The 20,948-nt window shown below is 41.4% G+C and overlaps 1 protein-coding gene across 2 annotated transcripts in view; it reads left to right on the top strand.

The window, feature by feature from the left end:
- The window catches only part of LOC124041899 (solute carrier organic anion transporter family member 5A1-like), a 31,569-nt gene that overhangs the window by 1,009 nt on the left and 9,612 nt on the right, over positions 1-20,948 (top strand). For both annotated transcript variants that reach the window (XM_046360027.1, XM_046360026.1), the window contains exons 2-6: positions 1,139-2,502; positions 16,803-16,935; positions 17,241-17,458; positions 20,157-20,321; positions 20,501-20,699. In XM_046360027.1, coding sequence (XP_046215983.1) covers positions 1,536-2,502; positions 16,803-16,935; positions 17,241-17,458; positions 20,157-20,321; positions 20,501-20,699 — 1,682 coding nt within the window. In that variant the 5' untranslated portion in view covers positions 1,139-1,535. The remainder of the gene's footprint in view (positions 1-1,138; positions 2,503-16,802; positions 16,936-17,240; positions 17,459-20,156; positions 20,322-20,500; positions 20,700-20,948) is intronic.

The following is a 20,948-nucleotide window of genomic DNA, read 5'->3' as shown; positions in this document are numbered from 1 at the left end:
GCACTTTGGTGTGGACCCACCTGTCTCTGCGAATGAGAGATTTAGTCCGGGTTAGATCTGGCCCGGGTTACCCCGTAGGGAGGAGTCTGGGTCGGGTGAAAAGTGATTTGCATTAGTTTTGGAACTGAGCAGACTCTCGGCGTGAGCCAGAGCGGGGCACCTGCCTCACGCCGAGAGTCTGCTCAGTTCCAAAACTAATCCAAATAACTTTTCACCCGAACCAAACTCCTCCCCACGGAGGACTCAAAACAAAAGCCATGTAAGCATGATTCTGCCTTTTCACACCCAGAAATGATTGCTTTTGATATAAAACGCATTATCTGCCTTCCCAATGTAAGTGTATGTTTCTGGATGATGCACCATGCTGCCTTGTTGACAACATGTCCGATTGGTGCAGATTTTACTGTTTGATTTGAGAAGGGCGCGCCTCTCCTCTTTCGCCCAATGATGTTACGGACCATTGCCCGGTTCAACCGGGGCCAGCGTAATAGAACTCACTCAATATTTAAAATTGACAAGATGGTGGCGTACACATTGTTGGATTACTTCATGGAGCAAAACACCACCTGTAACATTTTAGAAGATGCAGGTTTGGCCTAATCGAGAACAACGATGGTATCGCCAAGTTAAGGTTGCTATAAAAAAATATATTCTACACCAAGCAGTACCTAACCTGTAACTCTCAATAATCGATACAAAAAAAATATTTGGTTAAATCACATTATCTGGTGTAGCAAATCTGGCTCCATGTGAACTACAATCGCGAAACTCTGTTTTAACGTTTATAAACTTCAATGATCCTCACGTGCGATATGGTTTTGGAAACATACTTTCACATCAAAATAATTTCTCAAATACAAAATATACATTTGCTATATACGGTTTAATTTTCAACACTTCTGGCATTTTCCTTTCGTTACTCATCGATGTTCAGAGACGCTTTGATGGCTAATTAGAACAGGTGGTTGATTGTCCTCTGTAAACAAGTGCTGTAAAACATTTCAAAAAATGGCAGTGTGGGAACCCTAACCCTATATAGTTTATGACAATGATGACATCTAACTAGAGTGTATGGAGTGGGGTGAAAACATTCAATATGGGTGAAATGTACCTTTTTTCTTTTCTTAATTAATTGAAGGTGATTCCAAGGGAACCATGTCAACACCACTGTGTCATCTGCCCATGTCTGCCATTTTCTTTCTGCTTGACTCAAAACACCAACATCCTCCACCACCTGCCAAGTAGTGATGGGGAGATCCTGCAGCAAATCTTGCTAGCTGAAGGCTTTAGAGTCAACGAAACTAGCGGCTTCGAGCTCAGAATCACATGCTGGCAGAGCACAAGTGTTTGCGAGAAAAACAGAGGCAGCAACACTGATAAGCCAATGCAGAAACCATATGGCCATATTTTCTCAATTTTATTGGGACTGACTTGCAGCCTGAATGAAATGTGTATATTATAGTGTCAGAAATGCAGTGATTGGACTTTTAAACCTACACTTGTAAATTCAGCCAGCTCAACAACCACAAAACACAATGGCTTCCGGTGACCACAAAGAGACAGGGAATGAACTGGCAGAACACCTTCAAATGGATCATGAGTTATTGAGTCAAAATCAGTACCCTGCTGGCAGTAACTTCAAGTCCAAAAGTTTGCCCACTCTAAATGACTCAGGCCAGCATAGCAAGGCCTTGTTGACCAAGTCTTTGCAGCAACAGGTGTCAATAACGGAGGAGAAGAGTACTGAATTCATCCAACTCCCACAGAGGATCAACCTGAACCAACCTTTACCTGAATCGCCCACCAGGACTAATGTTAACTATTCCCCTTCCAGGTCTAGTGTGGTGGGGATGAGTCTTTCATTTAACACAGAGACGCAGGTCAGCAAACCCAGGCGTAAAAATGCCTCAAGACTACCCCTGATGCGTTTACCCTCTAGGAAATACATGAGTGTGATTCTCGAAGACTCTCGCTGTTTTTTATGCTGCATGTGTTACCTGACATTTATCCAGTCACTGATGGTGTCTGGCTACCTTAGCAGTGTCATCACCACCATAGAGAAGAGGTACAGCCTCCGGAGCTCTGAGTCTGGTCTGCTCGTCAGCTGCTTTGACATAGGCAGTCTGCTAGTGGTGGTCTTCATCAGTTACTTCGGAGGCCGAGGGCAAAGGCCCAGATGGTTGGCCGTGGGTGCAGTGTTTATAGCTGTCGGCGCAGCACTCTTCTCCTTGCCTCACTTCATCTCCCCTCCGTACCAAATCCTGGAGGTGAACTCCTCACGGGGCAATGAAGGCCTGTGTATGAACCACAACGGCAGTGGCAAGGACTTCCTGGATTTGTCCTCCTGCCCCAGAGACCAAGAGGGTAATGAACACAACCTGTACGTGGCCCTATTCATCATAGCACAGATCCTGGTGGGTATGGGGTCGACACCCATCTACACCCTGGGACCCACCTACCTGGACGACAACGTCAAGAAAGAGAACGCCTCACTTTATCTTGGTAAGTAACTGTGTCTGTCATGGGGTTTGAAAGATGTGAAGATTACAACAAGTTAATATACTACTATGACATAAGGAGGGTAGCTCAGCTAGCAAATATGTATTGATCAGGCCCAGGGCACGAGACCAACATTTTCCCCTGGTGGCACTGGTACCACTAAGTTTTTCAGTTGGTTGCAGCATCCCGTGATTTGGTTGCACCATTATTCTTTTCCGGTATCACACAATAGAAAAGTAGGTTGGTTGACGGAAGGAACCACTTCACAAAATAACATAGATTATTATCACTAGATGATGGATGGTTGCTGGTCTCTGATACAATGAATTATATCTCCTGCCCTTGTGGCCTTGAGCAAGGCACTTAACTGCACTGATGGGCTACTGTATAAAACACATGTGATCTGTCAACCCTCCATCTGGAGAGCTACTGGGTGTGCAGGCTTTTGGTCCAGCCCTGCTCATCAAACACAAGTCTGCTTATCAAGGTCCTGTTGAGCAGCTGATTTGATTTTTTTACAGTGTTTGAGCAGGGCTGAAGCAAAAGCCTGCACACCCAGTAGCTCTCCTGGAGAATGGTTTTCCATCCGGCAGCATTACAATCACAACCAAATACTTGTTATGTCTTTATGATATAATTCACTCATTCAGTGAACCAGGGATCAAATGGCTGAGGTGGGCGGTGTAGCTACTGATTTAACATGTTTGTCAATCTGTAGGGCTAAAATGTTCAGGGTAGATCTTGACAGCATAGTTACTTTTCCAGGAATATTTTTTTTTACTTTGTCAGAATTATGTGGCCAATATTGAATGGAGGAGAATCCTAGCTTAGCAACAGTGTCAGAATTATTTGTTAACACCCAATTTTGATCCCTTGAGACTGTTCTACAACTGGAGTATGCAGCATTGGTTTCATCAACTGTGCACCTGTATCAACTGGCCATTTGCGGTTATTCTCGAGTACCGGTGGAAAGGTATTTTAGGACATGATGTCATAAGGTGAACGCACCAATTTGTAAGTCGCTCTGGATAAGAGCGTCTGCTAAATGACTTAAATGTATGTAATGACAATGACATTAATGCATGCTAAATAGTTAACAAGCAAGATTCCAGCCAAACTACACAATGTTTTGAATTGGCTATCTTGGTAGTCTGTTGTGCAGTATATCATTATTTTACCTGCTGTGCTATGTCTCCTCACTCAACGGCCCACTGGCACATACACAGGTGATGCACATACCATGACTTTTCCAGGATTTTCATTGCTGACTAAAAATGTGATTTAACTGAGCAAATAATTCACTAACTAGCAATGCATATCAACAAATGTGCGCACACACTAGGCTCGCTTTTAACTCAAACACGTCTCACGACTGCATGGTTGAAAGACTACTCATGCCTGCCAATGCAGAACTACAATTATGCTCCGATGGCCTCCGCAGTGATTGGAAGGACAGTGGGAACACATCGCATCCGGAGGACGCGTTGATCCAATTCTGATTGGAATAGCCTGACTCTTTGATATTGTGATTATTGCATGAACTTGTTTTTTACTTGTCCATTTTGACAACTTAAATCTACTTGTCCAACAATTTTTTTTAAATTTTCTTCTTGCAAGCCTACAAGCGTTAATGTTGAGACCAGAGATTACTGAGAGGGTGTTTAAGAAATAAGTTGTTTAATGATCTTTTCATGTTGTGATTCAAAGTATGAATGTGCAACCTAATCCAGTGACTGTCATGCATTTTGGGTAGACAATTATGCTATTGTTATATTTTACTGTTAAAATAGGGCTCCAGAATTAGTCTAGGCAGCCGCTAGTGGGCACTAGATCTCCAGTATCGTCTAGGCTTAATATACTCAGCTGGTAATACACTTGTCTCCAACGACTGGTTCGTACATAACATCCAACACGAAGGCTACAAAGGCATGGGTTTCCTCCTTAACAAGCTTTCATGGCGTGCCGCCGGAAGAAAACAGGAAAAATATGCGTACCGTCTTTAATATAACCACATTTTCCGGCTGTTGCACACTGCGTTCAGCCAATCAGGTTGCAGCAGCCTGTTTACCTCTGCTGAATGCTGGGCGCAACATCACAAAGTAGCATTAGCCATTCGAGCTGGCTTTCCACCTGCATCTGCCTATACACAAGGCCTTACAATACACATGTCTATTACGAAATTCGAACCAGGGTCTCTAGTGGCACAGCTAGCAACTTCGCTGCAGTGCCTTAGACCACTGTGCCACTCAGGAGGCCTGGCTACTTTGACTTCGGTTATTCAATCAATCCTTGTCCCTTTCAACTGTCCTCTTAGATCTTCTCCTTCCAGTGCTCTGAAACAATGTGAACTCATTAAGACCTTAACACTGAAAGAAAAGACTAGTAGTGAAACAGGCTTGTATTCTGTGGTGGCCTGGTGCCTGCCTCCATTACACAGGAAAAAAAACCTACACAAAGGGATTAGCTCCTAGCATGTGTCCCAAATGGCACCCCATTTTTGTTGTGTGTGTGTGTGTGTGTGTGTGTGTGTGTGTGTGTGTGTGTATACACACACACACACACACAGTGGGGCAAAACAGTATTTAGTCAGCCACCAATTGTGCAAGTTCTCCCACTTAAAAAGATGAGAGGCCTGTAATTTATCATAGGTACACTAAAACTACGACAGACAAAATCCAGAATCACATTTGTAGGATTTTTAATGAATTTATTTGCAAATTATGGTGGAAAATAAGTATTTGGTCAATAACAAAAGTTTCACAATACTTTTATACACCCTTTGTTGGCAATGACAGAGGTCAAACGTTTTCTGTAAGTCTTCACAAGGTTTTCACACACTTGCCATTAATACAGGTAACGAGTGGAGGACAGAGGAGCCTCTTAAAGAAGAAGTTACAGGTCTGTGAGAGCCAGAAATCTTGCTTGTTTGTAGGTGACCAAATACTTATTTTCCACCATAATTTGCAAATAAATTCATAAATCCTACAATGTGATTTTATTTCTTCTCATTTTGTCTGTCATAGTTGAAGTGTACCTATGAATTCCAGGCCTCATCTTTTTAAGTGGGAGAACTTGCACAATTGGTGGCTGACTAAATACTTTTTTGCCCCACTGTATATTACTGCACTATTTTGACCTGAGCCTTATAGGGTGCCAATTGGGACACAACCCGTAGTTGCCTTTCTTCTCCTCAACACTGTCTCTAACGATGTTCTTGTGGACAGCCAGTTCACAAAGGACTTGGTGCTTTGATTGTGCGGTCTGTCTGTTGGTGCCAACCAGCAGTATGGTGGCTGGTTTTGCATTGGCCAGGATGTGAGGGGGTGGCCCATCAGGACCCACCCGCCTGGCTGGAACACACTATCAAATGACAGCCATCAGTGCTCTGGTCTAAAGTAGTGAACTACATAGGGAATAAGGTGTCATTTGAGACAGCCTTGAGTGGACAACACTAATGGTCCTTGACAGATCTCTGGTCAATATAGCCACAGACGGTTACTCTGTTAGCCACAGACAGTTACTGGTATGACAGGACGTGACTGTTGGGTACTATAGCAACGGTTTAATTGTATGTTCATGAACTTTGGAAATGAGAGAATGGACCTATAGTTAGTCCAAAAAAGGCTAGATGACCAACGTTCTTTACCAGATTAAGAGGGTGCCTGCAGTATCCTATAATCTGAGATTGTATACACAGTGTATATATAATCTGTGTATTATATATAATCTGTTATGTATCTCATTGTAGGAGATTTTGTTGCTACTAGAGTTAGTACATAGGTAAGGTTATTATGAGGAGTGTGAACATGTCTGACCAACAAAATGCAACATTTTCTGCGACTGCACTTCTAATAATATAATAACAAGAACGGGTGGGCTGACATCATCCTGAAACAAAATATGATTTTATTCTGAGTGTTATGTTATTTAAAGAGGCACACGTTGAAACAGACCCAAAACGAGGGGGTGTTCCATGAGAGATGAATACTGAAAAAAAAAAAAAATAGGTCCGTGTTATCATTAGACAGAATAAAAGATATTGCCTCTCAGCACCGGCAATAGATGCATGGCAATTCAAGTAGACCTAATACAGTAAGATAACATATTTCAGATACAGTGACTAGTGAAAGTCTATGCACAGTTTTTTTTGACACATTTTACTGCCTTAAAATTAATGCTATTATAAAAAGGGATTAAGTTGGATGTTTTTCCCCCTACCAATCTAAACAACCTGCTCCACAAATTCACAGTGAAAGAGAAATTATAAAACCATTTTCTAAATTTATAAAAATGAAAATTTCTTGATTGCCTATGTCTTCCCACCACAGAGATAATACTTGATGGAAGGATTTTTGGTAGCAATTATAGCTGTGAACCCATTTGAATAAGATTCTGTCAACTGCACAACTCTTAGGGCAACATGCACTGAGTTTGCAAAACATTAGGAACACCTTCCTAATATTGAGTTGCACTCACATTTTCCCTCAGAACAGCCTCAATTCATCGGGGCATAGACTACAAGGTGTCGAAGCATTCCACAGGGATGCTGGTCCATGTTGGCTCCAAGCTTCCCACATTTGTGTCAAATTGACTAGATGTCCTTTGGGTGGTGGACCATTCTTGATACACACGGGAAACTGTTGAGTGTGAAACCCAGCAGCATTGCAGTTCTTGACACACTCAAAACGGTGCGCCTTGCACCTACTACCCTGTTCAAAGGCACTTAAATATTTTGTTTTGCCCATTCACCCTCAATGGTACACAAACAATCCATGTCGAAATTGTCTCAACTAAGGCTTAAAGATCTTGTAACCTGTCTCCCCCCTTTATCTACACTGATTGACGGTGATATCAATAACAGGCTGATTGCACCGCTCGCGTCACGTGCACTAGCGTTGCAGAATAAATTTAGAAATCTATATTATTCAATTATTGTGTATGTGTTGCCAAGGACTAAAATAGAAGTCAGTTCTATTTGTGATGCAGATCGCTCTGCAAGTCCTGCCTCTCCTATCCTCATTGGTTTATAGAAGCAGGTACCTACGCGCCATCTCCTCATTGGTTATACCCACGTGCGTGACTGAAACAAGAACGAGGTCAGTGGCGGTAAATGCATCTAATTTATGAAAGTTGCCAATTATAATAAAGTCAAGAGAAGAAAAGGCCTGGAAGGAGGAGAGATGACTAGAAATGATTTGGTTGACCGTTTTGTGTGTGGATTGTCAGAGTAGAGGGCCTAAATAACAATTCAATGTTTATATCCCAGAACAAATTAGCTAGCAACAGCAAGCTAACTAGCTAAATTGCCATAAATGTTTAATGCTCTTCAACCTGTCCCCAAATTTAATGTAATTGGTTCAGTTTGTTTTGATATTAACTTCTTGGTGACTGGGGGGCAGTATTGAGTAGCTTGGATGAATAGGGTGCCCAGAGTAAACTGCCTGATACTCAGCCATATGAGTTTGAATATGCATATAATTAGTAAATGTGGATAGGAAACACTCTGAAGTTTCTAAATCTGTTTGTATGATGTCTGTGAGTATAACAGAACTCATATGGCTGGCGAAACCTGAGGAAAAATCCACCCAGGAAGTGGGAAATCTGAGGTTTGTAGGTTGTCAACTCATAGCCTATCGAAGATACAGTGTGATATTGGTCATGTTGCACTTCCTAAGGCTTCCACTAGATGTTAACAGTCTTTAGAACCTTGTTTGATGTTTACCGTGAGGTGCGGCCGAATGAGAGGAATGAGCAGGTGTCTGGCAGATTGCCACGAGCTCGTGACACGTGGTCATGTGAAAGTTAGCTTGCGTTCCATTGCTATTCTACAGACAAAGGAATTCTCCGGTTGGAACATTATTGAAGATTTATGATAAAATATCCTCAAGATTGATTCTATACTTCGTTTGACATGTTTCTACGACCTGTAATATAACATTTTGGACTTTTCAGCCAACCTTTCGGCTGGACTTGCACGCGTGTTTGGATTTGTTTACCATACACCCTAACAAAAGTAGGTATTTGGACATGAATTATTAACTTTATCGAACAAATCAAACATTTATTGTAGTACCTGGGATTCCTGTGGGTGCATTCTGATGAAGATCATCAAATATTAGTGATTCATTTTCTGCTTTTTGTGACCCCTCTCTTTGGCTGGAAAAATGGCTCTTTTTCTGTGACTTGGTGCTGACCTAACATAATCGTTTGTGGTGCTTTAGCTGTCAATCCTTTTTTAAATCAGACACTGTGGCTGGATTAATGAGAATTTTTATCTTTAAAATGGAGTAAAATACTTATGCTTGAGGAATTTTAATTATGATATTTTTGTTGTTTTTGAATTTGGTGCCCTGCACTTTCACTGGCGGTTGGCGGGGTGGGACGCTACCGTCCCGAATATCCCAGAGGTTTTAACTTGCGTGTCGTGATCATGTTTAGTGTGGGGGGACAGAATAAATGTATGCACGATGGCGCATGCCGGTTTGGGTTTCGTGTAAGGGATCAAGGTGACATCCAATAAGTAATCAAAGCTTCCACGTGGATTCACCTGGTCAGTCTGACATGGAAAGAGCATGTGTTCCTAATGTTTTATACATGTAATCCCTTTTTGAAAAGTTTGGCAAAATTGCTCAAGCTCAGTACATGTGATTGGGAATGCTTTTCAAGCAAATTCAACACAGGACTGAGACTGACCACTCCGGAACACTCAACACCTATTGGAAAACCATTCTGGTGTGCCTTTGGCATTAAATGTTGTATAGTTGTCCCGCTGAAAATAAAAACACTATTCCAGGGTTAGGTATTCAGGTGACTGAGGCAGGTTTTCTTAACTTCTAACCTTTCATATTTTTGTTGTCCTGACAAACTCACCAGCTGCCGGTGACAAGCATACCCATAACATAATGCTGCCACCACAATACTTAAATGCAGCACTCTCTTAGTCTGTGAAAGAACATTGGTTATCTAGCTAAAGACACACCAGAATGGTTTTCCAAGATGTGTTGAGTGCTCCTGAGTGGTCCAACCTCAGTTCTGACTTCAATCTGCTTAAATCAGAGACGAGGTTTGATTGAATATGGCTGTCCATCAATGATTGGCAACCAAATTTACTGAGCTTGAGAAATTTTGTCAAAACAATTGATAAACAGTATGTTGCTGGTCTGCTTTCCAACAAATACTGGGAGACAAATTCACCTTTCAGCAGGACAATAACATAAAACACAAGCCCAAATCTACACTGGAGTTGCTTACCAAGATGACATTGAATGTGAGTGGCTAAGTTTTGACTGAAAGCGGCTTAAAAATCTATGGCAAGACATAAATGGCTCTGGCAATGATCAAACAACTTGACAGACTTTGAATAATTATTTAAAGAATAATGTGCAATCCAGGTGTGCAAAGCTCATAAGAGACTTACCCAGAAAGACTCACTGCTGAAATCTCTGCCAAGGGGGATTTTAACATGTATTGACTCAAGGGTCTGAATATTTATGTAGTCAATATCTATTAGCTCAAGCTGTCAAGTTGGTGTTTGATCATTGCTAATGTCCATTTTCAAGTCTTGCTATAGATTTTTAAACCTTAAGTTTTTTTTTTTAATTTACAACTATAACCTCAGTAACAGTTTTGTGTAGATCGTTGACAAAAAATGACTATTAAATCAAGGGTTGTGAATACTTTCTGAAGGCACTGTAGGCCTATGCTTTGACTTTTGAGGTTTGTTCAAGATGAGGCCTCCTGGCAGGCTGTGATGTAAACCCATACGTGGGTCATACAGGCAGTTCTTTATCAGTTGGTGTGATGGGCTGGCCTTGTCTGTGGGAAAGATAGCAGGTTGTTTGGTAAATTGTAAGAAGACTGTGCTATGTCAGCAGGTTGCCTTGACGATGAAGTTAACCGACATTTAGTTGTGCATGTCCCTGCTGCCTGTGCGTCTCTCTCTCCAGCAAGGTCACGCGGTCCAAATTGGTCCAGCTGCCAGGTTGAGGTTCGTCACTTTCCTGTAACGTACAGCCCTGGCCCATTATTACTCCTGCATCAATCTCTTTTGTGTGCAGGACAGTAACACACCTAATTTAACTCATCTGAGCTCATGTACTCAAGGCTGTAGTGACAAAGAACATATTTTTGTTGCCTGATAACCTTGTAACTTTATATTTGCCCTTTTCTTTTAGATGTATTGAAAGCAGTAACTTCCCCCAATGTAATCTGAACAGTTCATGACTCTAGGACCAAGAAAATGTATTCAAAATAGCTTCTGAATTGTCGTCATTGTATTTTGGTTAATAGGAAAATATGGCAGTGTTTTCTGTTTTGGAGAGGTTTTAATCTGACCGTTACGATATGTAATTAGGCAATTCCATAAATATGAAAGGCGCAAAGCCCATTAATGGTAATTATGGACTGAATGACAAGCTAGTTCACCAGTCTGTTCCCCATTGAAAGTAAATTGGACACAATCAGTACAATATAACCAGTTCAAAACCCGTACATGTCTCTGAATCTCCCCTGGTCTCGGTGATGGACAGAAGAGCAGTTGGTGAACGGGGTCGCTTGCCATCGCTTTGCGCTCTGTTGAACTGTATTGCTCCACGCACACACAAGCCCAGCTGCAGACTGCCTGGTGGGTGCTGTGAATCAGCCAGTGATGTGTGATCTCCATTGTCCCTAGTCTAGCAGGTCAATGGAAATGGGCGGATAGTGTGGTTGCTGCAAAGGGAGCCTAGCGTTCTGTTCATTTTCCCTTCGGTATGTGCCGGCCGTCCGATCCACATGCTGAGTAGTCGGCAGCATGTCCCTCTCTCAGAAAGACGGTCATACCTTTTCATAATGTTGATCTTTTATTCAAAAACATTTTTGGTGAGTTTGTGGATTGATACGAAAACCGAATTTGATTTTAAATTGTTGATAGGTTGTAGCTTATAGCTCCCTGTAACACATTGTTTTGGTTGGAAACAGTAGGAAATCTTTGAGGCTTTTTAGATTGATGTTTTCATTTTGACCTCAACAAAGCAGCTTACTGAAACCGGACGTGACTAAGATGGCCAATGCACTGGAAGAACTACACTACCTATTGATAGTGTGCAAGAGGTGTGCAGAGTCTTAAAATTATTTTATTTTTTCTACCAATGTACATAATTTACTCCACATTTACAAAGTGAAATAAGTGATCAAATTGCCTTGGGTGGTGGGAGTGGCAATTTGCACGGTCGGCTCAGCAACATTTTAGAGGCCCCCATCTTGACGGTGTAGAGATGTATCTGTTTTTAAGCTTATCCTGCAATTCTACACAGTTTGCTATACAGCTGAGATTTTTTTGCACTTTTAAAGCTGATTTTCCTTGGGTTCTACTTATTCTGGCATGGAGCTGAGAGAAATGTTATGTTCTGTGTTTTGCCATGGCTAATACTGTGTTTTAGTTTTTTGCTCAAACATAATAACACAAATACTGTTAAATTAATTGTTTTTGGAATTTAATTCTCATTGACTGTCTAGCTTTTATTTTGGTGATTTGTTAGTTCTCAAATATTATATTGTGAAAATAATATATAGGCACATTATTTTTCCTACTTACTTTGTCTAGGTTTAGCTGTTTAAGTTGAGTGTTTTTAAATCCCAACTTTATTTTTTATTTCACTGTTTGGAGTTAGGCATCCTGAAAAACCACTTAGGCAACCTGCCCACGGATTTAAATTGAAGAAAAATCCATCTACTCCAAATTACCCGCCTGTAGGACAAAGTGAAAAGAACTTAAGCCTGTGTTAAAAAAAAAATGAAAAAGCCATTCAAATCCACTGCAACAAGGCTGTTAAGTAATACTGCAAGACATGGCAAAGAAATGAACTTATTGGCCTAAATGTAAAAACCTACAAGCTTGGGCTACATCCAATACCACACAACACAATGAAACCCTGTGTATTGTTGTGGCAGCATCATGTTATGGGTACTGTATGCTTGTCACCAGCAGGGATTGGGTATTTTGTCAGGAGTCAAAATAAATATGAAAGAAGCAAAGCCCAGGTACAAAGTTAGAGGAAAACCCCCCTCAGTCTTGAAAAGTTAACCCCGAGATAGAGATGTATTTTTAGCGGGACAATTACATTATTTTCAATGCTATCAGCAGAATGGGTTTGAATATTGCTCTCCATCAATGATTGGAAACTCAGTAAAACAAGTTCACTAAGCTTGAGCAATTTTGGCAAAAACAATGGATAAATATTGCCCTAAGAGTTGTGCAAAGTTAGTAGATTATTTAAAATGATTCATAGCCGTAATGGATACCAATGGTGCTTCCATCAAGTATTGGGCTAAGTCTGGGGTGTGAAGACATGCAATATTTTTTCAGGGATTGCAGGATTTCTTTTAACCTTAATTTAAAAATATATATTTTTATGCTTATTTGCAACATTTTGGTAGGCTATTTCTCTAATTAGATACATGCAGCTTCTGTCATTACTGCCCTAGAAGATTAAATAAACTAATGCTCATCAGAATAATGTAATAAATCTAGTTGACATTGACATCGGTAAAATGCTCTTTCATCTCTGCTTCTCTCTTGCAGCAGGCATTTGGGGACTGGCGAGAAAATGCAATAACCCCCCCAAAAATGTGAAAGCTCTAACGTGCAAAATTTTCAAATGACATCGGATAAGGAAATTTAAAAGCAGTGAAAACGACCCAACGTGTTCCTGATAAGATTTCAGTTTGGCTTGTATTGCATACTTTTGTGGTTGACATAATATCAACTTTTGACGCTGATAAAGATAGCATCTTTACAGACAGTCCCTAACCGTACATTCATTCTCTCAATCATATTTCTCATCTCCTTTTCCTAAGTAATAATGTCCATTTGGTGTATAATTTTACTGCAAGAAATGCTTAATCCTGCAGAAGTTCATATTATATTAGGCTTTGTAAGAGGATATAGACCTAGTCAGTGTCCAGATTTCAGTTAGGCTATTACATTTAACCCATCTGAACAGTAGACTGCGGTTGCCTTGACGTGCCATATTTGAAATCACCTTCTTGTGACTCTCGAATAGTGACTAACCATCATAACATAACCGACCGGCACTGCTATCATTTGCTTTTACCACTTCACCAAATATTTCCCAAACATGACTTTTCTAGCCCCCCCTTCTCTTTATTTTCAACTCTCAATTTTGCAGCCAATCTCTTATTGAATTACACTCTGTCATTGCCCATTTTGCATCTGTGGATCGAAGTTGACTTGTTCTGCCCGTTCTCAAAAGCATTTTGTGATTGGCGTGTAGGCTATTTGGTGTGTGAACAGTTACTACATAAGCCTGCTTTAGGGACTATTGCAGATAGACTAAAATAATGAAAGGAAAAACTTTAATGTAGCCTATAGATATAAATTGCACAAGAATGATACATTTCTGGATTTTTTTTTACAGTATTGTTTTCTTTGTTCAACCCACCCGCCCTTCATCCACACATTATTTCATGACCCTAAACCCGGCTGCCCTGCGGATAAGATCATGGGGACTGTGGGGTATGAGTCAACCCACGCATCACATGTTTGTTGACACTGAGTCAGGGAGAAGACTACTTGGTTCATGATGGGATGATGACATTAAGCAGTTTTGTTTCAAGTGGGTGTGAACTGCTGGATGCAGTAAGAGAATGCCTGGGTTGTGTCCCAAATGGCACCCTATTCCCTACATAGTGGACTACTTTTGACCAGAGGGTCAAAAGTAGTGCACTACATAGAGAATATGGGTTCCCCAGGTTTGCTTGTCATTATTCCTGCAGCACACACTAGACTACTGCAACACAATTTCCCCTGCCATGAACCCTCAAAAGAGCGAAGATGTGGTGGTGGTTCACGGGAATAAAAAATATGTGCTGTATTTGGATATGGATTAGCGATTGTCAAGGATGCACAGAAATCCAAAATGTGTGTTTTTAGTTAAGATTATTTGTTTGAAATATGTGATCTATAGGCTGTGAGCTTCATAAGCTGTTTATTGATTAAATATTTAGTGAGAATCACAACAGATGTTGTACCCTATTGTAGCTCTTAAAGGTGCTGTAGCCTACCTAGGGTGTACAATGTTCAATTACAGCATTATTTATTCTGCAGTTATTCTATTGCTATTCTGTTACCAGTCAAATGTACATGTTAATAGTACAGTCGTGGCCAAAAGTTGAATGACAAATATACATATTCACAAAGTTTGCTGCTTCAGTGTCTAGATGTTTTTGTCAGATTTTACTATGGAATACTGAAGTATAATTACAAGCATATCACAAGTGTCAAAGGCTTTTATTGACAATTACATGAAGTTGATGCAAACAGTCAATATTTGCAGTGTTGACCCTTCTTTTTCAAGACCACTACAATCCTCCCTGGAATGCTGTCAATTAACTTCTGGCATCCCATTCTTGCATAATCAAAGCTTGGAGTTTGTCATAATTTGTGGGTCTTTGCTTGTCCATCCGCCTCTTGAGGATTGACCACAAGTTGTCAATGGAATTAAGGTCTGAGGAGTTTCCTGGCCATGGACCCAAAATATTGATGTTTTGTTCCCCGAGCCACTTAGTTACCACTTTTGCATTATTGCAAGGTGCTCCATCATGCTGGAAAAGGCATTGTTCGTCACCAAACTGTTCCTGGATGGTTGGGAGAAGTTGCTCTCGGAGGACGTGTTGGTAACATTCTTTATTCATGGCTGTGTTCTTAGGCAAAATTGTGAGTGAGCCCACTCCCTTGGCTGAGAAGCAACCCAACACAGGAATGCTCTCAGGATGCTTTACTGTTGGCATGACACAGGACTGATGGTAGCGCTCACCTTGTCTTCTCCGGACAAGCTTTTTTCCGGTTGCTGCAAACAATCGGAAAGGGGATTCATCAGAGAAAATGACTTTATCCCAATCCTCAGCAGCCCAATCCCTGTACCTTTTGCAGAATATGTCTGTCCCTGATGTTTTTCCTGGAGAAAAGTGGCTTCTTTGCTGCCCTTCTTGACACCAGGCCATTTTCCAAAAGTATTCGCCTCACTGTGCGTGCAGATGCATTCTCACCTGCCTGCTGCCATTCCTGAGCAAGCTCTGTACTGGTGGTGCCCCGATCCCACAGTTGAATCAACTTTAGAAGACGGTCCTGGCTTTGCTGGACTTTCTTGGGAGCCCTGAAGCCTTCACAACAATTGAACAGCTCTCCTTGAAGTTCTTGATGATCTGATAAATGGTTGATTTTAGGTGAAATCTTACTGGCAGCAATATCCTTGCCTGTGAAGCCATTTTTGTGCAAAGCAATGATTACGGCACGTGTTTCCTTGCAGTTAACCATGATTGACAGAGAAAGAACAATGATTCCAAGCATCACCCTCCTTTTGTCTGTATTTGAACTCAATCAGCATGACAGAGTGATCTCCAGCCTTGTCCACGTCAACACTCACACCTGTGTTAATAAGAGAATCACTGACATGATGTCAGCTGGTCCTTTTGTGGCAGGGCTGAAATGCAGTGGAAATGTTTTTGGGGGATTCAGTTCATTTGCATGACAAAGAGGGACTTTGCAATTCATTGCAATTCATCTGATCACTCTTCATAACATTCTGGAGTATATGCAAATTGTCATTATACAAACTGAGGCAGCAGACTTTGTGAAAAACCTTTGGCCACGACTGTATATTCTGATTACAATTATAATGTCTCATTTTATTAGCTTCCAAAATGTAAGTAGATATATCTAGCTGTCCAATAACACATTCTGATTGAATGGCTTGTCCTGCACTTTGTAAAAACATGCATGTTGGAAAAAGATCTTGGTTCCTTGCTATGTTTAGAAATGTTTAATACAAAGAGGACTCTGTCCACAAAAATAAGAGTTGAGTCTTCATTCAAAGGCAACAGCAGTTTTGAATACAAAGAGAACTGAGTTATTTAGCTTTTTTTCCCCCTTTTTTTTGTCCTCCCCCAAGAGTTCACCGAGATCAGTTATTTAATGAGGACTATATGTGAAAATATCCTTAGATGCTATACATGACTGAGTCAGGGGTAGAACATAGGCTTCCGCCCCAAATTGCACCCTACTCCTTATAGTTCACTACCTTTTGATCATAGGGCTCTGGTCAAGAGGAGTGAACTATATCGGGACTATGGTGCCATTGGACGCACCCATGCCCTTGATTCTCCGTTCTGTTGATCCATTCTCTTAGCACCCATGCTCTTGATTCTCCGTTCTGTTGATCCATTCTCTTAGCACCCATGCTCTTCTAACCCATTCATTTACATGTCCATGTGTCCTGATGCCTCACGCCTGTTTCCCTCTGCAGCTGTCATGTATGTGATGGGAGCCCTGGGTCCGGCTGCTGGGTACCTGCTAGGAGGAGTTCTCATCGGCTTCTACGTAGACCCCAAGACTGTGGTCAACATAGATCAGAGCGACCCTCGCTTTATTGGCAACTGGTAATGTTCCAGACTTTTCACTGAATATGTTAAATTATGAGATTATTATGAGAAATGTACATGTTAGCTTGTCAAATGGTGTCTGACTTTGAAATGCATATTACTATTGTAGTGTTCCATGGTGTGTTTTTAATGTGGGTTTGTATGTTGTGGGAATGTGCTATTGAACTCAGTGCAGATAATAGGATAGATTGTCTTAGACACACAGAAGTTGTATACATAATAAATACTGTACATTACACTGAACATACATTTAATTTTGTAACTCATATAGGGCCTAAGCTAAACCCTCCCTGCACTCTCAGGTGGAGCGGATTCCTGCTCTGTTCTGTCGCTATGCTGCTGGTCATCTTCCCCATGTTCACCTTCCCCAAAAAGCTGCCTCCCAGAAACAAGAAGAAGAAGAAGAGGAAAAAGATCAGCCTGGACAACGTGTCCAGTGATGATGAGATCACCAAGGAGAAGACCAACAGCAAGAGCCAGACGGTTACATCATCCATGGGCTTTGGGAAAGACATCAAAGGTATGCTATACAGAAAGCAGATGTGTTCCAAATGGCACCCAATTCTCTGCGTCAGGGCTGTTCAATCCCGGTCTGAAACACTGTTTTCATCCTCTCCTTCTAATCAGGGACTAATTCAGACGTGGGACACCAGGTGAGGGTAATTAACTACCAGGTAGAAACAAAGTGTTTCAGCCATCCAGGACCAGAATTGAACAGCCCTATGTGCCCTTGTCAAATGAAGTGCACTATATATAGCTAGGCTAGGGTGCAATTTGGGGCACTCACTGAGGCTATTATTAGAAGCAGGGTTATCTTAATGACTCTTGCCTCTCATACTATTACTGATGATAGTCTATCAGCGCTCTGCATGGTTTGTTGCTGCCACAGACTGCTATATACAGCTATATAATATACAGTGCCTTGCGAAAGTATTCGGCCCCCTTGAACTTTGTGACCTTTTGCCACATTTCAGGCTTCAAACATAAAGATATAAAACTGTATTTTTTTGTGAAGAATCAACAAGTGGGACACAATCATGTCGTGGAACGACATTTATTGGATATTTCAAACTTTTTTAACAAATCAAACTGAAAAATTGGGCGTGCAAAATTCAGCCCCCTTAAGTTAATACTTTGTAGCGCCACCTTTTGCTGCGATTACAGCTGTAAGTCGCTTGGGGTATGTCTCTCAGTTTTGCACATCCTCCTTGCAAAACAGCTCGAGCTCAGTGAGGTTGGATGGGGAGCATTTGTGAACAGCAGTTTTCAGTTCTTTCTACAGATTCTCGATTGGATTCAGGTCTGGACTTGACTTGGCCATTCTAACACCTGGATATGTTTATTTTTGAACCATTCCATTGTAGATTTTGCTTTATGTTTTGGATCATTGTCTTGTTGGAAGACAAATCTCCGTCCCAGTCTCAGGTCTTTTGCAGACTCCATCAGGTTCTTCCAGAATGGTCCTGTATTTGGCTCCATCCATCTTCCCATCAATTTGAACCATCTTCCCTGTCCCTGCTGAAGAAAAGCAGGCCCAAACCATGAGTTATTTAATGAGGACGATATGTGAAAATATCCTTAGATGCTATACATGACTGAGTCAGGGGTAGAACATAGGCTTCCGCCCCAAATTGCACCCTATTCCTTATAGTTCACTACCTTTTGATCATAGGGCTCTGGTCAAGAGGAGTGAACTATAAAATGAGACATTATAATTGTAATCAGAATATACAGTCGTGGCCAAAGGTTTTTCATAGTCTGCTGCCTCAGTTTGTATGATGACAATTTGCATATACTCCAGAATGTTATGAAGAGTGATCAGATGAATTGCAAAGTCCCTCTTTGTCATGCAAATGAACTGAATCCCCCAAAAACATTTCCACTGCATTTCAGCATGTTTGACAGTGGGGATGGTGTGTTCAGGGTGATGAGCTGTGTTGCTTTTACGCCAAACATAACATTTTGCATTGTTGCCAAAAAGTTCAATTTTGGTTTCATCTGACCAGAGCACCTTCTTCCACATGTTTAGTGTGTCTCCAAGTTGCCTTGTGGCAAACTTTAAACAACACTTTTTATGGATATCTTTAGGAAATGGCTTTCTTCTTGCCACTCTTCCATAAAGGCCAGATTTGTGCAATATATACGACTGATTGTTGTCCTATGGACAGAGTCTCCCACCTCAGCTGTAGATCTCTGCAGTTCATCCAGAGTGATCATGGGCCTCTTGGCTGCATCTCTGATCAGTCTTCTCCTTGTATGAGCTGAAAGTTTAGAGTGACGGCCAGGTCTTGGTAGATTTGCAGTGGTCTGATACTCCTTCCATTTCAATATTATCGCTTGCACAGTGCTCCTTGGGATGTTTAAAGCTTGGGAAATCTTTTTGTATCCAAATCCGGCTTTAAACTTCTTCACAACAGTATCTCGGACCTGCCTGGTGTGTTCCTTGTTCTTCATGATGCTCTCTGCGCTTTTAACGGACCTCTGAGAGAATCACAGTGCAGGTGCATTTATACGGAGACTTGATTACACACAGGTGGATTGTATTTATCATTAGTCATTTAGGTCAACATTGGATCATTCAGAGATCCTCACTGAACTTCTGGAGAGAGTTTGCTGCACTGAAAGTAAAGGGGCTGAATAATTTTGCACACCCAATTTTTCAGTTTTTGATTTGTTAAAAAAGTTTGAAATATCCAATAAATGTCGTTCCACTTCATGATTGTGTCCCACTTGTTGTTGATTCTTCACAAAAAAACAAAGTTTTATATCTTTGTTTGAAGCCTGAAATGTGGCAAAAGGTCGCAAAGTTCAAGGGGGCTGAATACTTTTGCAAGGCACTGTATATAGCTAGAGCTGAACTGCTGTCACAAACATTTTTATTACACAATAATCAAAGCTCATTGCCACTTTTTTAAATGTTTTAATAAAGTCCACTTCAGTAAGCTACTACTGTATGGTGTTTCATACTAATCTGGGCAGGTGAAATGTACTTCCTTTTAAGGTGACGTGTAATCTGAATAGGAAGTGAATTACATTATACATAATCCTTTGTCTTCCTGGTGAGCAGATGTGCCCTAGGATAACTCCATAATATAATTGGACCTTCAGCCTTTGAGTCTGTCTGTGATGCTCATTTAGCTAATGTGCTGTGTTTTCTCTTTATTTCTCTCTCTCAAACTTTCTCACTCCCTCTCTTTTTCTCCCCTGTCCCTGTGTAGAGCTGCCGAAGGCTGCAGTGAGGATCCTGAGTAATGTCACCTTCCTGTTTGTGAGCCTGTCCTACACTGCAGAGAGCGCCATCGTCACCGCCTTCATCACCTTCATACCAAAGTTCATAGAGTCGCAATTCGGCATCCCAGCGTCCAGCGCTAGCATCTGCACAGGTAAAGGCGCCCCTAGCATCTGCACAGGTAAAGGCGCCCCTAGCATCTGCACAGGTAAAGGCGCCCCTAGCATCTGCACAGGTAAAGGCGCCCCTAGCATCTGCACAGGTAAAGATTGCCGTGATCTAATCTTTCCGTTCTAGAGAACACCATTGACCATCTTTCTTGTGCTGGCCCAGGTGTGATCATCGTGCCCAGTGCTGGGGTGGGGATAGTCCTGGGGGGCTACATCATTAAGAAGCTGAAGTTGGGAGCCAGAGAGTCGGCCAAGCTGGCCATGATCTGTAGTGGGGTCTCTCTGCTCTGCTTCTCTACTCTGTTCATAGTGGGATGTGAGAGCATCAACCTGGGAGGCATCAACATTCCATACACCACCGGGTAAGATGCAGACCGCCCTCCTTTCTTTCCTTCACTCAATATCCCTCCCTGAATCTTTTGATTCTTTCTCTGCAAACATTCCAGCCTCCAAAAACCAATATCAAAGAATTAAGCAATGTGAGGATTTTTTGTTTGTTTGTACACTCAGCAGTGTGCGTGCATTTGTGGTGAAGGTCATGACTGAACAACTTTGATGCATGAAACTGTTATCTAGAATTTGAGGCTGATCGATATGTGATTTTTGGGTCC

This window comes from Oncorhynchus gorbuscha, linkage group LG08 (assembly GCF_021184085.1).
Source record: "Oncorhynchus gorbuscha isolate QuinsamMale2020 ecotype Even-year linkage group LG08, OgorEven_v1.0, whole genome shotgun sequence".
In the NCBI taxonomy this organism is placed as follows: domain Eukaryota; kingdom Metazoa; phylum Chordata; class Actinopteri; order Salmoniformes; family Salmonidae; genus Oncorhynchus; species Oncorhynchus gorbuscha.
This window is presented reverse-complemented; position numbering and strand designations above follow the sequence as displayed.